General features: G+C 55.0%; 1 protein-coding gene across 3 annotated transcripts in view; it reads right to left on the reverse strand.

Annotated features, from left to right (window-relative positions):
- Nucleotides 1-1,581: 1,581 nt before the first annotated feature.
- KCNJ5 (potassium inwardly rectifying channel subfamily J member 5) overlaps nucleotides 1,582-12,292 on the reverse strand; it is a 31,879-nt gene continuing 21,168 nt past the window's right edge. For all 3 annotated transcript variants that reach the window (XM_053659477.1, XM_053659479.1, XM_053659478.1), the window contains 3 exons: nucleotides 10,964-11,911; nucleotides 6,832-7,150; nucleotides 1,582-5,946 (listed from right to left, as the gene is read on the reverse strand). In XM_053659477.1, the coding sequence (XP_053515452.1) occupies nucleotides 5,832-5,946; nucleotides 6,832-7,150; nucleotides 10,964-11,900 (1,371 nt within the window). In that variant the 5' untranslated portion in view covers nucleotides 11,901-11,911 and the 3' untranslated portion in view covers nucleotides 1,582-5,831. The remainder of the gene's footprint in view (nucleotides 5,947-6,831; nucleotides 7,151-10,963; nucleotides 11,912-12,292) is intronic.

Below are 12,292 nucleotides of genomic sequence, written 5' to 3' on the forward strand. Positions count from 1 at the left end.
ACTTTGAACATTGTGCGGAGTCGGCCCTGCATTCTGACACAACCACCTGGCTGTGTGGACACCTGACAAAAGTCCTGCGGCCTGGGGACAGTGATCAGGACGGGCGGCCACTGGACTTATGGCCAGGTTCTCCGATGCTACCATGGTCCCACTGGAATTCTGGGAGACAAGAGAGCGGTAGCTCCCTCCTTTTGTGTAGAAGAGCAAGGAGGTGAGGGCTCCACCATCGCAGGCCCTTAGTGGGAAACACTGGGGAGGTGGTGGCCACGTTTCTACCCATTGGGGTGTGGTCTGGGTTCAGCAAACACTTCCCCTCCCACCCATCTGCTCCACGGACCAGGCCCAGCTGGCCTCTTCCTCGTGGAGGGGAACAGATGGCCACGAATTCCTGAGTGACAGTGACCGATCCTTTCTTCAGATTCAGAGAGACAAAGTCACTGCTGTGAAGGTTGGCATCACACGGGGCTGACTGCATTCTCCCCCATGAGCGTGTTTGGGGTATCTAAGAGGCAATTTAGAACATGACAGTGACCTTCAGTGTGTGCACACGAAGGGACCCTAAATGCCTGTGCCTATCACCTGCTTCCTTACCGCCAGCAGCCGCATCCCGCTCAGCCCTCGGGGTCCCCACGCAGGCTTTTGCCGCCGTGCAGAAGAAGGAAGCTCAAGACCAAGTGCACTGAGGTGCTCACCTTCTCGTTAATTCCTTCTCTGCAAGGCGGCCAGGTCACTGTCACAGCAGCTCTGAGTTACAGTGAATAGTCCCTTAGAGAGACAAGTCAGCGACATTTCTGTTTCAGAAGCTCCTTCCCAGACATTTATTTGCCACCGACAGGCTTTATGGCTGGCATCGTGCGGGGTCTGTACAGACACCCAGGGAGCGTGTCTCTGGCTGGTCCCCTGCCTGGCACAAGCTGTCAGGACCCTTGGGGCCAGGATGGGTTTGCCGAGGGTGGTGTTCAATTTTTGCTTTTGAATTTTTTGCTTTTGCATTAGGAATGCACGTCTGGTTCTCCTTCCCCAAACTGCAACTCAGGCTTGACCAGCACACGTGACCTTGGGGAGGGTGCACCCTCCTGCCCTCTGACTTGGTGTCTGCCTTCTGATGCAGAACAGTCTTTGAGCTATAATCCATTGCCAAGAGCGTCCCACCCCCATGATGCCCCCACCCCACAGGCAAGCAGGCAGCTGTTTCCAGAGCCTCCTGGCCTTTGTAAACGTTTTATTTTACACGACCACCAGGAAGGCAGCTTCACCCTCAGTATTTCCAGGGTCCTTTTGCTGATGCTGACTTGGTGGCCCTGCGCCGGCTTTAGCCTGGGTCACAGGCACTAATCTGCTAATGCCTCGCTATAGGTTGGATGTGTGTGCCCCACCCCTAATTGAAACCCTAACCCCTCATGTGATGGTAATAGGGGGTAGGGTCTCTACTGAGTAGGTCCTCAGGGTGAAGCCCTCCTGAATGGGATCGTGACAGCTGGTTAGAGTGTCATCCCAACACACCAAGGTTGTGGGTTCAATCTCCAGTCAGGACACATAGAAGAAGCAACCAATGAGTGCATAAATAAGGAAAACGACAAGTTGAAGTTTGTCTTTCTCTTTCTTTCACTTCCTTCTCCTCTCTCTCTAATCAGTAAGTAAAACAATACAAATAAGAAGAGTCCCTAAAGTCCTCATTCCTTCCATCACGAGGACACTGTGAGAAGACGGTCACCTGTGAACCGGGAAGCAGGCCCTCCCCAGGCACTGGATCGGCTGCTGGTACCTTGATCTTGGACTTCCCAGCCTCCAGAACTGTGAGAAACAAATGTTCACTGTTTAAGCTGCCCAGTCCGTGGGAGGTTGGTGTGGCAGCCCGCACTGACTGAGACAGACAGGCCTGGGCGCCCTTGGCCGGACACGGGGGGCCTCCCACGCACAGCAGTGCCGTCTGCTCTTCACAACTTAAAACGCTGCCTCCGAAGCTGAGCCCAAGCCCTGGCGAGCCAGTTCCCCCTTTTGGAGTGATTTAAGTGAGAGATCTTCAGCTAACCTCTCTCATAAATCAGAACTGTTCCATTCCCATTGGGTCGACTAGGGCAGAAGAGAAGCTAATCTGAAATCCTCTAGTATTAATGACATTTTCAACAGAGACTTTTGGCCTTAACTTGCGACATCCTGTCCTTTGCCAACACCGAACGTCACAGCTTCCTCCGCACCCTCCGCATCGCGTGGTCATGCCGACCCTTTCACTAGGTAATGTCACGAACGTGGCCTGCTGGTCCACGGGCTCCCCAAAGTGAGAATTTTTAGATACTTAATTACTTACTAAATAATGTAGATCTGAACATTTAACATGAAAGAACGTGTGAAAGAATGTTTGGGGGACGGGATGAATGAACTAACCTAAGAATCTGCATTGCTCATGTTCTCTGTGTTTCTGGTGCCCTGGCCTGCACTTTGCCCACTGAACCCCGACTCCTGGCCCGGCCTCTTCATTCGGTTTCCTCCTCCCACCTTTGCCCACATGGTCACCCCAACACGGGTCTAGACGTTGCTGCTGAGTTTTAGGCTGATGCAAATAAGAAGGCCGAGTTTGCTTCAATTGGCAATGAACTTCCCTGGGAAGCCCGTGGTCATCTGTAGAGTCTGGTAAGATCAAACCCACTTTACGGGATGAATTTTTCGCAATGCAGTGGCGTCCTTTTAATGAGAAGATTGACAAATCCTAAACAGGGAGAAAGGTTGGACATAGCAGTTTAAGGAGGTGTCGTTGGTAAAAACCAAGCTGAGCAGAACTGGCTTCTTCCTGAATCGGTGTAAGTTCCCATCCAAGCTCTCATCACAGCCCATTCATTCTCTAGGAATCAGAGAACGTGTTCCCAGTTGTCCTGCCACAGGGGAACCTGCTGGTGGATGGGAGCCGATGCTCTATAGCACTACACGCACGCAACCCCACGGTCTGAAGGGGTGGGGCGTCCTTATTCCTGCTGCCTGAGCTCCAGAGACGTGCCTCGGACGTGCAAGTTAAGGACGATGGCCCATCTGTGTGTGTTTGGGAGGCACTCGGCACCTGTCATTATCTGTGTGGCCTTGAGCAAACCAATTAACCACCCTGAACCTCTGTTGTCTCCTCAGTAACAAGGGGCTCTAAGGGCTTCTCTGCAGTGCTTTGGGAATTAGACACAGCCACCGGGTGTGAGGTGCCTGCCCACAGCTGGGCACGCGGTAGTGCTGCGTAAATGGTGTGTGCGGAGGTGTATTTGGAGCATGTTCTTAACAGACAACGGGCTGACTGTTTTGTTTTGGGCAATGTCAATATGAAACATTCAAGTTGCCATGGTTCCCGACTCACAGACACAGACCTGCTGGAAGGCAGCTGCAGGACAGGAATGCGAAAGAAGGTGTCCAAGGGTTACAGATCCTGGGAGGCAGGGCTCTCCCCGGACACACAAGGGCTCTTTCTCCTCTGTCAAGGTCAATGGCTGTAGCCGTGATATCAAAGCAAAAGAATGAAATGACAAGAAGTGGGCTCTGATCAGACAGCCAGGGTGGCGTCTGAATCACGGGAAATGCCCTTTCTACCTGGCCTGGGGACAGGGTCCCCTGGGTAAAGGTGTCAACACCCGTCAGCTGCCAGATTGAATGGGGGAGGAGAGCTAGGGGCTACTTACCTTCCCCTGGGCCTTAGGGCCTTTCCCTTACAGGGCGTGTTTATGCTCAGAGAGGAAGGATGTAGATGCTAAGGCAGGGCTCAGCTCTCAGTGCTGCGGGGTCTGAGCCCAGGGATGACACTTGGGATCTGGGAGGTGTAGGGGCCACTGGGAACTCCCAGCGGCCCTGCCTCACAGCCTGACCCAGCTCTCCCTGGCCTGTCGGAAGTCACAGTGGGTTCTGAGCCACGCAACCCAGGGTGCTGCCCCTCGAGGACTGGGGTGCCGGCACAACGTTTTAAAAGTGACTCGCTGAAGCTCTGGCCGCCATCGATCGGACTTTGCACTTGGTAAGTCCATGTGTTTGCAAGAACTTCCGCAAAATGGTCTGAAGAACTTTCCAAGTTTTCATTGGATCAACCAGCCATGAAGGAGGATTTTCTAGGTTTATGAATGGCAGTCTTGCTTCTGTGTTTCCACGAGAGAAAGCAGCTAATGTGCACACTTGGATTAGTACGTGACTAATCCCCGTACACGTGGCCTCTGGTCTGTGCACAGCTTTAGAGTTGGGCTGCGTTGCTCTCTTCCTCTTCCGTGACCTTTCTGGCTTCGGTGGTCGGCAGAGATGTGTGATTTGCATTTGCCGAGGCCGCTGCAGAGACAGAGAACTGGGAAGCATCTCGCTCGGCCAGCTGCAGATGCTCCGAATCATAAACGGAGGAGACAGGTGAGAAACAGGCCCCAGTGCAGCTGCCAGGCTACTTGCACCTGTGGTTTCCTGTCCTTGCTTAGCAGCCTCACGGAGGGCTGGAGCCTGCAGGCACTGCGGGGCGTGACTGAGGCAGGCTGCGGGTCTGGCTGAGGGCAAGGAACTAGTCCTGCTGGCCAAGCCCTGGGTCTGGTGGGCCTGGGTCAGCGCTGGCACCGGAGCTCCTGCTGCAGCTCCTCTCGCCCCGAGGCCTCTGACCTAGTGGTGGGCTCCCCACCATAGACTCCTAACTGCGGCCATTCCCAGTGCGAGGCTGCGGGCTGCCAGCTTCCTTTTCCCGCCAAGGGCAGGGTTCCAGTCCCTGGCATGACCTGCTTCCCCCCGGATGGGTGCCCGAGCCCTGACTCAGCACTGTGCCTCTGGGGAAGACCTCCGCTTGCTCACTGCTTCCCTGTGCCCACCTCTCAAGATCCAGCCTGTGTGCCCAAGCACGGGGACCACACTGCCCTCAGGGTGGCAGCTGCCACCTTCCCTCCTCACCTGCCTCAGGTCCTGGAGGCTCCAGCTGAGGGGCCCAGGGCCTGAGATCCAAACGCAAGTCTCTTTGCTCTGCCTTAACTTTCCACCTCTCTGCAGCTTTGCTCCTACTGCCGGGAGGGCACTTCGTGTTGCGGGCAGGAGAACGCTTCTGTGTTCACAGGCCAGTTGAGAGCTGTGAAAATTGTAGGTGAGGCCTGGCCCCTGTGGCTCAGCTGGTTGCAACGTTGTCCTGAAAACCAGAAGGTTGTGGGTTCGATTCTGGTCAGGGCACAAGCCTGGGTTGCAGGTTTGGTCCCCAGTTGGGGTGTATGCAAGAGACAACCAGTTGATGTTTCTCTCCCTCTCATCCCCTCTTTCTAAAATTAATCACATCCTTGGGTAAGGATTAAAAAAATTCTAGGTGAGGCCTCCATAATTCTGTGACTGGGGAACATTTGAAATCTCTCTCCAGGTATAGGTCAGCTAATCAGACATCTGTCTGCCTCCACATACACCAGACACGCTGCATCCATCGACAGGACAATGTGCACTGTTGCTCTGTCCATCTGTCCATCTTCCTTCGGTGCCATCTGTACTGGAAAAGCAAAGCCCTCTGAAGCTGTCAGTTTTAAGGCTGTCCTCTGCTCTTTCTCTCTTCGTGTTCACCCCCTTCTTATTCTCCCATGATTCTCTTCCCCGATGTTTGCAGGACGGGACTCCGTCCCTCCCACCCCCTCCCTGGGCATGGTCCCTGCTCTCCCAGCCTCGCCTCCTTCCCAGACTCCTGGCTGTGGGAGGGCCAGCCCAGGGGCTCCTGGGACCAGCTGAGAGTTGGTCCAGCCTGGGCTTGAAGGGGGTGCTGCCTCTGGGTCACCTCTCCTTTCGGCCCCACCCCCTAATTCACTGGTTAATGAAGATGCGCCGAGTCCTGACCTCAGATACCTCAGCAACAACTGGTGCTGATGCTGATTTTAAAATTTGAGTCGCTTGCCTTTCTCTCTGTTTTCCCTCCCTCTCTCCACACTGCCTGGAGCATCGTGTCCTCTGAAACTCAGCCCTCTCTCTCCTTGATCCGCCACCGACTCTCTGGGATTTTTGAAAGTCACAGTGAAGGTTAGAAGCACTTGGAGATTCTTGGGCTGAAAGTAGAAAAAAGAACCAGCTTTGGGGTTCTCCCTTTGGTGGGTGGGGCAGGGCACAGCGTGACTAGGAATGGCCTGCACCCTGCACAGGCTCAGGGGTGCTCTGTGGCCCAGGCCACCTGAGGAGCCACGCCAAGAAGGTCAGGTGCCCAGGAAGCTACGTGTGACAGGTAGAGCCCAGCAGAGGATGAGCACGCACCCTTCACAGGCAAGGAGAGAGATCGCCCAGGGCCTTGTCCTCTGCAGCCCCCACGGTGACACCCTTGGTCTCAGTGTGACAGAAGTGCCTGCATAGCCTGGCTCGAGCCTAACCCAGGAGGTCCATAACCTGGGTCTAGGATGAGCGTTCAAGTCTCCAGGAGGGCAGAGTCTCTCCATAAATCCGTGAGGAGCCCTGGGCTGGTAGGAACGAGGGGAAGGGGGTGACCGTCCTCTGTAGGTGTCAGCCCCCACCAGCTGGTCCGTGAGACCCAAGAGGGGGGTGATTTGGGGCCAGTTGATAAGGATTCATGTGTAAGGATAGAGGCCACCCTGTCCCTTGCATTGCAGGGTGACCCATCCTGGCCTGGCCCTTAGCCAGCACTCTCAGGGGCTGGGAGAGAAGAGGCAGGGTTGCCACAGGGTCCCAGGCAACAGGCCACCTGTCTGGAGAAGCCCTGAGCTGGGAGGTCTGGGGACTGGATAGACTAGTCCTCCCACAGAGCCCTGATGGCTTCTGGGCCCCCAAACATCACACTCGGCTGGTTCACCCTCCCTGACCCCTGGCTCTGCAGCATCGGAGCTCACGGAAGCCAGAGAAGGGAGGATGCAGGGATAGCACAGCCCTTACACCAAGCCCCTGGTCTCCCGGAACCCGTTCAGCTCCTCGGGCTCGTCTTCTCCATCCTGTTCAGCCTCTGCCTCCAACTCTGCTTTAGTGACGCTTTCTAGCAGGGGGCTGCTGGGGGGGTACTGGAAGAGCTGGCCTTCCTGCTTCATTTCTGCCAGCTCCTTGGCACAGCAGCTGGGAGTGTTGGTCTCATAAGTATCGTGGAAGGTGTTGTAGTCCACCTCATAGAAGCCTTTTTCCAAGGTGAGGACTGGTGTGAACCGGTGGCCCCAGAGCACCTCTGTGTCCATGTAGGAGCTTCGAGCTTGGCAAGTCATGCCTGGGGGAACGAGGGCACATGTATTAGGACTGGTCGCAGCCATCCATCCATCCAAGTATCCGATTATCCATCCACCCATCATCCATTCATCCATCATCCATCCAGCCAGCCATCCATCCAACCATCTGATCCTTCAAGCATTTGCTGAACATCTGCTTTGTGCTAAGCACTATGGAAATATAAAGCTAGATAAGAAACAGTCCTTGCCCTGAAGGGGCTCACAGTGTGGTGGAGGCAGAAAATGAGAAGTCAAATGCAAATATTTCTCTAGGTGTAGGTTCCTAGAGACTGGAGTGGAAGATTTTGGAATAGTGAGAACTAGAGACATGGTTCCTAAAAACAGCATTAAGGGCCAGAAGACTGAGATGAGAGTCAGGAGAAGAGTTTGAACAAAGATAAATCCAGAGTGAGGAACACGGAGAAGCCGATGAGCATTTAGAGTGCATGGGGATTGTTTTGGGTAGACACATACGGGCAGAAGATTTTGCCCTCTTCCCTTCCCTCCCACCCCCGGTCCCCTGCCTCTCTCTCTCTCTCTCTCACACACACACACACACACACACACACACGCACACACACGGAGCTTGGCTCCTTGATTTGGGCATGCCCCAGTGCCTCTGCTCCCCATGCACTCAGCCCCGGCATGCCTGTGTTATTTTTAGGTGTTTCTTTCTCTCCAGAGAGGGAGGGCAGCTTTGTTTATGGATGAGAAAGCCTCTGCGCTTAGGGTAGCAAGAAAACAGTTTTCTGGTATTTAATTTTCTGGTCAAGGAAGGTGTGTACAAGGGCTCCTTGAGAACTGAAGGAGAAGCTGCTCCAGCTTCAGCCTTTCTTTGGAAGGGGGTCTCATACACACCTGGCAACCCCAGGGCACCCCACACACTTCAGGCTCTGGTCATAGCCAGCTCTCTGCTCTGGGGGTGGCGTGGGGCCTGACCCAGCTCTCTGCCTGGGTCAGGCCCTGCAGTTTAGTCCCCTCATTGCCCAACCCCCAACATCAACAGAGCTTCGGGGGCCCGAGCTGGGTACCAATCAGCTGAGAAGTGGCCAGGTCAGAGGTCTGCAGGTCGTGGGCTTTAAGAAAGACAGCTGGGTAGGGCCTTCCTGGGAACCCAGGGGCCACGCCTCTGGGGCTCTTCCTGCTCTTCTATGTTCTCCTTCCTGGGTGGGCCATTGGTGACCCTGTAGCTAGAGACCCCACCTGTGCCCTTGGCAGTCGTCTTTCAATGCACTTGGAAAGGACGGAGGCCAACTGAGGTGCCAGGCACCATGCTTTAGATGTTATTTCATTTGCACATGCAACCCCCATCCACCCTGTGAGGTTATTATCCTCAGTTTTCTGACAACCTACAAGGCAGGTCTGGCTGAGCTGTGCTGGTTGGACCTGGGCCTAAACCCACAGCCCTTGGGCTTCACACATGTGGTGACCAAACCACGAGAGACACTGAGATCAGAATGGATGTGGGGATGGGGATGGCCTCATCCCTTTATCTCCATGGTCTCCCCACAGCCCCAAGGACAGCAGCAAGGGTAACCAAGGTCACCGGCAGGGAGATGTCAGCCAGAAAGGGCAAGTCAACTAGAGGCGACTGGTTTTGAAGGAGATGAGAGGAAGGAAGCTGGCTGGGTGGGCTCCAAACCCACTCCCCCGGCATCAGGGGGCAGCGAGGGTGGCCGGAGAGTGGCTTCCTATTTGTCCCCACATGTCTGATCTGACCCCACGTTTGTGGCCTTGGAGTTGAGCTCCTCCTCCAGAAACTCAGCCTGCATTCTGACCCTGACTGAGCCCAGTATTGAGGGAGCATGACCTCTGGGCCCCCAACCCCACTGGAGGAGGCCTTCAGGGTCCCCACGGTCTCAGCCCTGGGGGTTCCTGCGGCTGCCACCACGTGCTGCCTGGTCAGGCTCCGTGCGGCCGGGCCCATGGCCATGGCCATGGCCACACCAACCCTTGGAGCCCGTTTGCACCCCAGCCAGTTCCCTCTGCCTGCAGGTGTGAGAGGGTCTGTGGCTGCCCCGTTGGCCTCTCCCACCCAGCAACCAGCTTTCTGAAAGGTGGGGAAGCCTCCTTCGGCCACCTTTGTGACAGTGCCTAACATTTAGGGGGCAGCGTGGTGTGGAGGACCGAGGCTCTACGTCTGTGAGTGGAGGCCTGCCTGTGACCGCTTCCTGCCCGTAAGAGCTGCCCCTGCAGGTGCCTCACCAGTGAAATGGATAGAAGCTGGCCCTGTGGTACTATGGCAAAAACGAGAACAATTTTTCTGCAAGTGAGTTTTCTACAAGTGTTCAGTCTGCTCAGTGAAAAAAAAAGAGAGAGAGAAAAGGGACAAGAGGAGGGTTGGGAATAAGAAGCCGGGTGCAGGGTTTGCTGGAGGGGTCCGGCCAGTGTGGGGAGGGCCTTGGACTCCTCAGGCCTGGGGCTGCCCGAGGGCTTCACCGTGACTGAGGGGTGGTGGACACTCAGCAGCCAGACACCCGTCAGAGTCCAGACTGAGCAGGGAGGGCCAGGCTGGCTGTGAGGAGGGCACGGCGTGGGCACGGCGTGGGCGCACCTGGGTGTGGGCGCAGTTTTCTGCACACCCAGTGCTCACTGAGCCAGAAGCTGGGGGGATAGGGGGTCAGTGAGCCAGAGAGCCCCTCTCACAGGTCTGAGGCACTGGTGTCTCTTCAAAAAGAGGATTCTGGCACTTGGGGAGTCCTTGAGTTTGGGAAATGCCACTCACTCTCCTCTGCTCATGAAGCAACTCAGGATGTGTGAAGACACCATCAAGTCCTACCGTTCACAACCAGGTACCTTTGTTTAACCCGGTGGAGGCAGGAGATAGTCAGGATGGAGAAAACTCTGGAGGCGCCCCAGGGCTAAGATAAGGACATCCCTACAAGACAGAGACCCTCTAAGACCGGTTGTTCCTGCTTTTTGGAAAAGTGCTGAATCATGGTGACTCCTGAGTGTACCTGCGCAGAAGACGCTACACGGCCCCTGCTTCGTTTTAATAGCATTATAATAAATTCACATTCTGGGACCATCTTCTCCAGTGGCAAGTCAAGGAAAATCATGGGAGACCACATGCATAGGAGCTTTAAAATATAACTACTTGTACATGTGCAATAGAAGCCCACCAAAACTAGCCAGGAAGGATCCGCCCTGAGGAATAGAGTCCCTCCAGCCCATGAGAACAGTCTCTGCTCAGAGTCGGCCTGCTCCCGTGTTCTGTGGAGTGTACTATCACTTAATAAATCTGCTCTCTCTTTATTCTATAAACTCAATGTGTTTGGTTCAATTCTTTGCGATCACCAAGAACCTGGTGACCAGTGCCCACCTGTGACACCATGGGTCCCAAAGTTATTTGATCGCACAGCTTTTGGGGGTCAACACCTGCTCCAGGACGGGAGGAGGCCAGCGGGGTAGCCTGTCGGAAACTAGTGGCAGCCTCGGGGTCCCTGCCTTGATGCACACCCTTGCCCTACAGCTTAGTGGCACTCCTCTGGGACAAATACCTTGCCTGTCTGTGCCTCTGTTTCTGAATCTGCGATGTAAGAAACACTACGGTATCTCAGAGGGGTGTGGAGGGCATCCATGAGATTTCACACGTTTAAAGTTAGAACAGGGCCTGGAAGTTGGGCAGGTTCAGTGAACAGGAGCTGCTGTTATTACTCTGTCCTGAGCAACAACGCTCCTCACATCATGACTTAGGCATCGGGCTGGTTGACTGTGTCATCTCAGGGTTCTCAGGCAAGAATTTCCATCTTCTGGAATCCCAGGGGCCTGGGCTCCTGGGCACGGGAAGGGCTGAGGAAGGTGAAGTGTCTTACCTGTGGCCTCCACCATGCCTTCTAGAATGACCACGATTTCAAACTCCTCTTGATGTAGCTGGGCCCGAGACATCTCCCAGAAAGGGCTCTTCTCATTGATCTCATGGGAGATGATGAGGGGTGACACCAGGAAAAGACGGTCGTCCCCCGTGTCAAAGCCCACGTTAATGTCAATCTGGTTCAAGGGGATGAATTCCCCTTCCTTGGTCTGTCGGGACTTGATGAGCTTGGCGCGGATGGAGGCCTCCACGATGTGGGAGTTCCTGAGGTCCCCCACGCGGAACATCAGGCAGAGCTTCTCGTCCCGCATGGAGATGACCGCGTGGTTGGAGAACATGAGGGTCTCCGCCCTCTTCTTCGGCTGACTGATCTTGACAAACATGCACCCCACCATGAAGGCGTTGACAATGGAGCCCAGGATGGCCTGGACCATGAGGAGGACGATCCCCTCCGGACACTTCTCCGTGATCACGCGGAAGCCATACCCGATGGTGGTCTCAGTCTCAATGGAGAACAGGAAGGCAGACACGAAGCCACTGAGGTTCTCCACGCAAGGAATCCACTCTTTGTCGCCAATGTGGTCCAGGTCACCCCGGGTGTAAGCGATGAGCCACCAGAGGAAACCGAAGGACAGCCAGGTGGCGGTGTAGACCATGGTGAAGACCAGCAGGTTGAAGCGCCACTTGAGGTCCACCAGCGTGGTGAAGAGGTCGCTCAGGTAGCGGTAGGTCTCCTGCACGTTGCCGTGGTGCACGTTGCACTTGCCGCTCTTCTCCATGTAGCGCTGGCGGGGCTTCTTGCCTTCCGCCAGCAGGCGGGTGCGGTCCGTGGCGATGGGGAGGTCATCGCGTGCCTGTTTGGGGATCTTCCTGGGGTCCCTGGGAGTGACTCCAATCTCCATATTCTGGTTCATCGCATTCCGAGAATCTCCAGCCATAGCTGGGACACCTGAGGTAAAAGAGACATCATCAGGGAAGTGGGCTGTTCTCATTCCCAGAAACGCAAGACTTCGAGATCATTCCCGCCTCTGGGCTCTCAGAAGCCTCTCAGCTAGTGCACAGTAGACCAGGTGTTTAAACTCGTAAAGGAGCCCGGGCTGGTGTGGCTCCATGGGTTGAGGGCCGGCCTGTGAACCAAAGGGTTGCTGGTTTGATTCCCAGTCAGAGCACATGCCTGGGTTGCAGCCAGTTCCCAGCAGGGCGCACTCAAGAGGCAGCCACACATTGATGTTTCCCTCTCTATTCTTTCCCCTCCCCTCTCTAAATATAAATAAACAAAATCTTAAAGTAGTGAAAAAAATCTAGTAAGGATTTTAAAAACAACAATTGC

The sequence above is a fragment of the Artibeus jamaicensis genome, unplaced genomic scaffold (genome assembly GCF_021234435.1).
Source record: "Artibeus jamaicensis isolate MK-2021 breed Jamaican fruit bat unplaced genomic scaffold, CSHL_Jam_final scaffold_660, whole genome shotgun sequence".
NCBI lineage: Eukaryota > Metazoa > Chordata > Mammalia > Chiroptera > Phyllostomidae > Artibeus > Artibeus jamaicensis.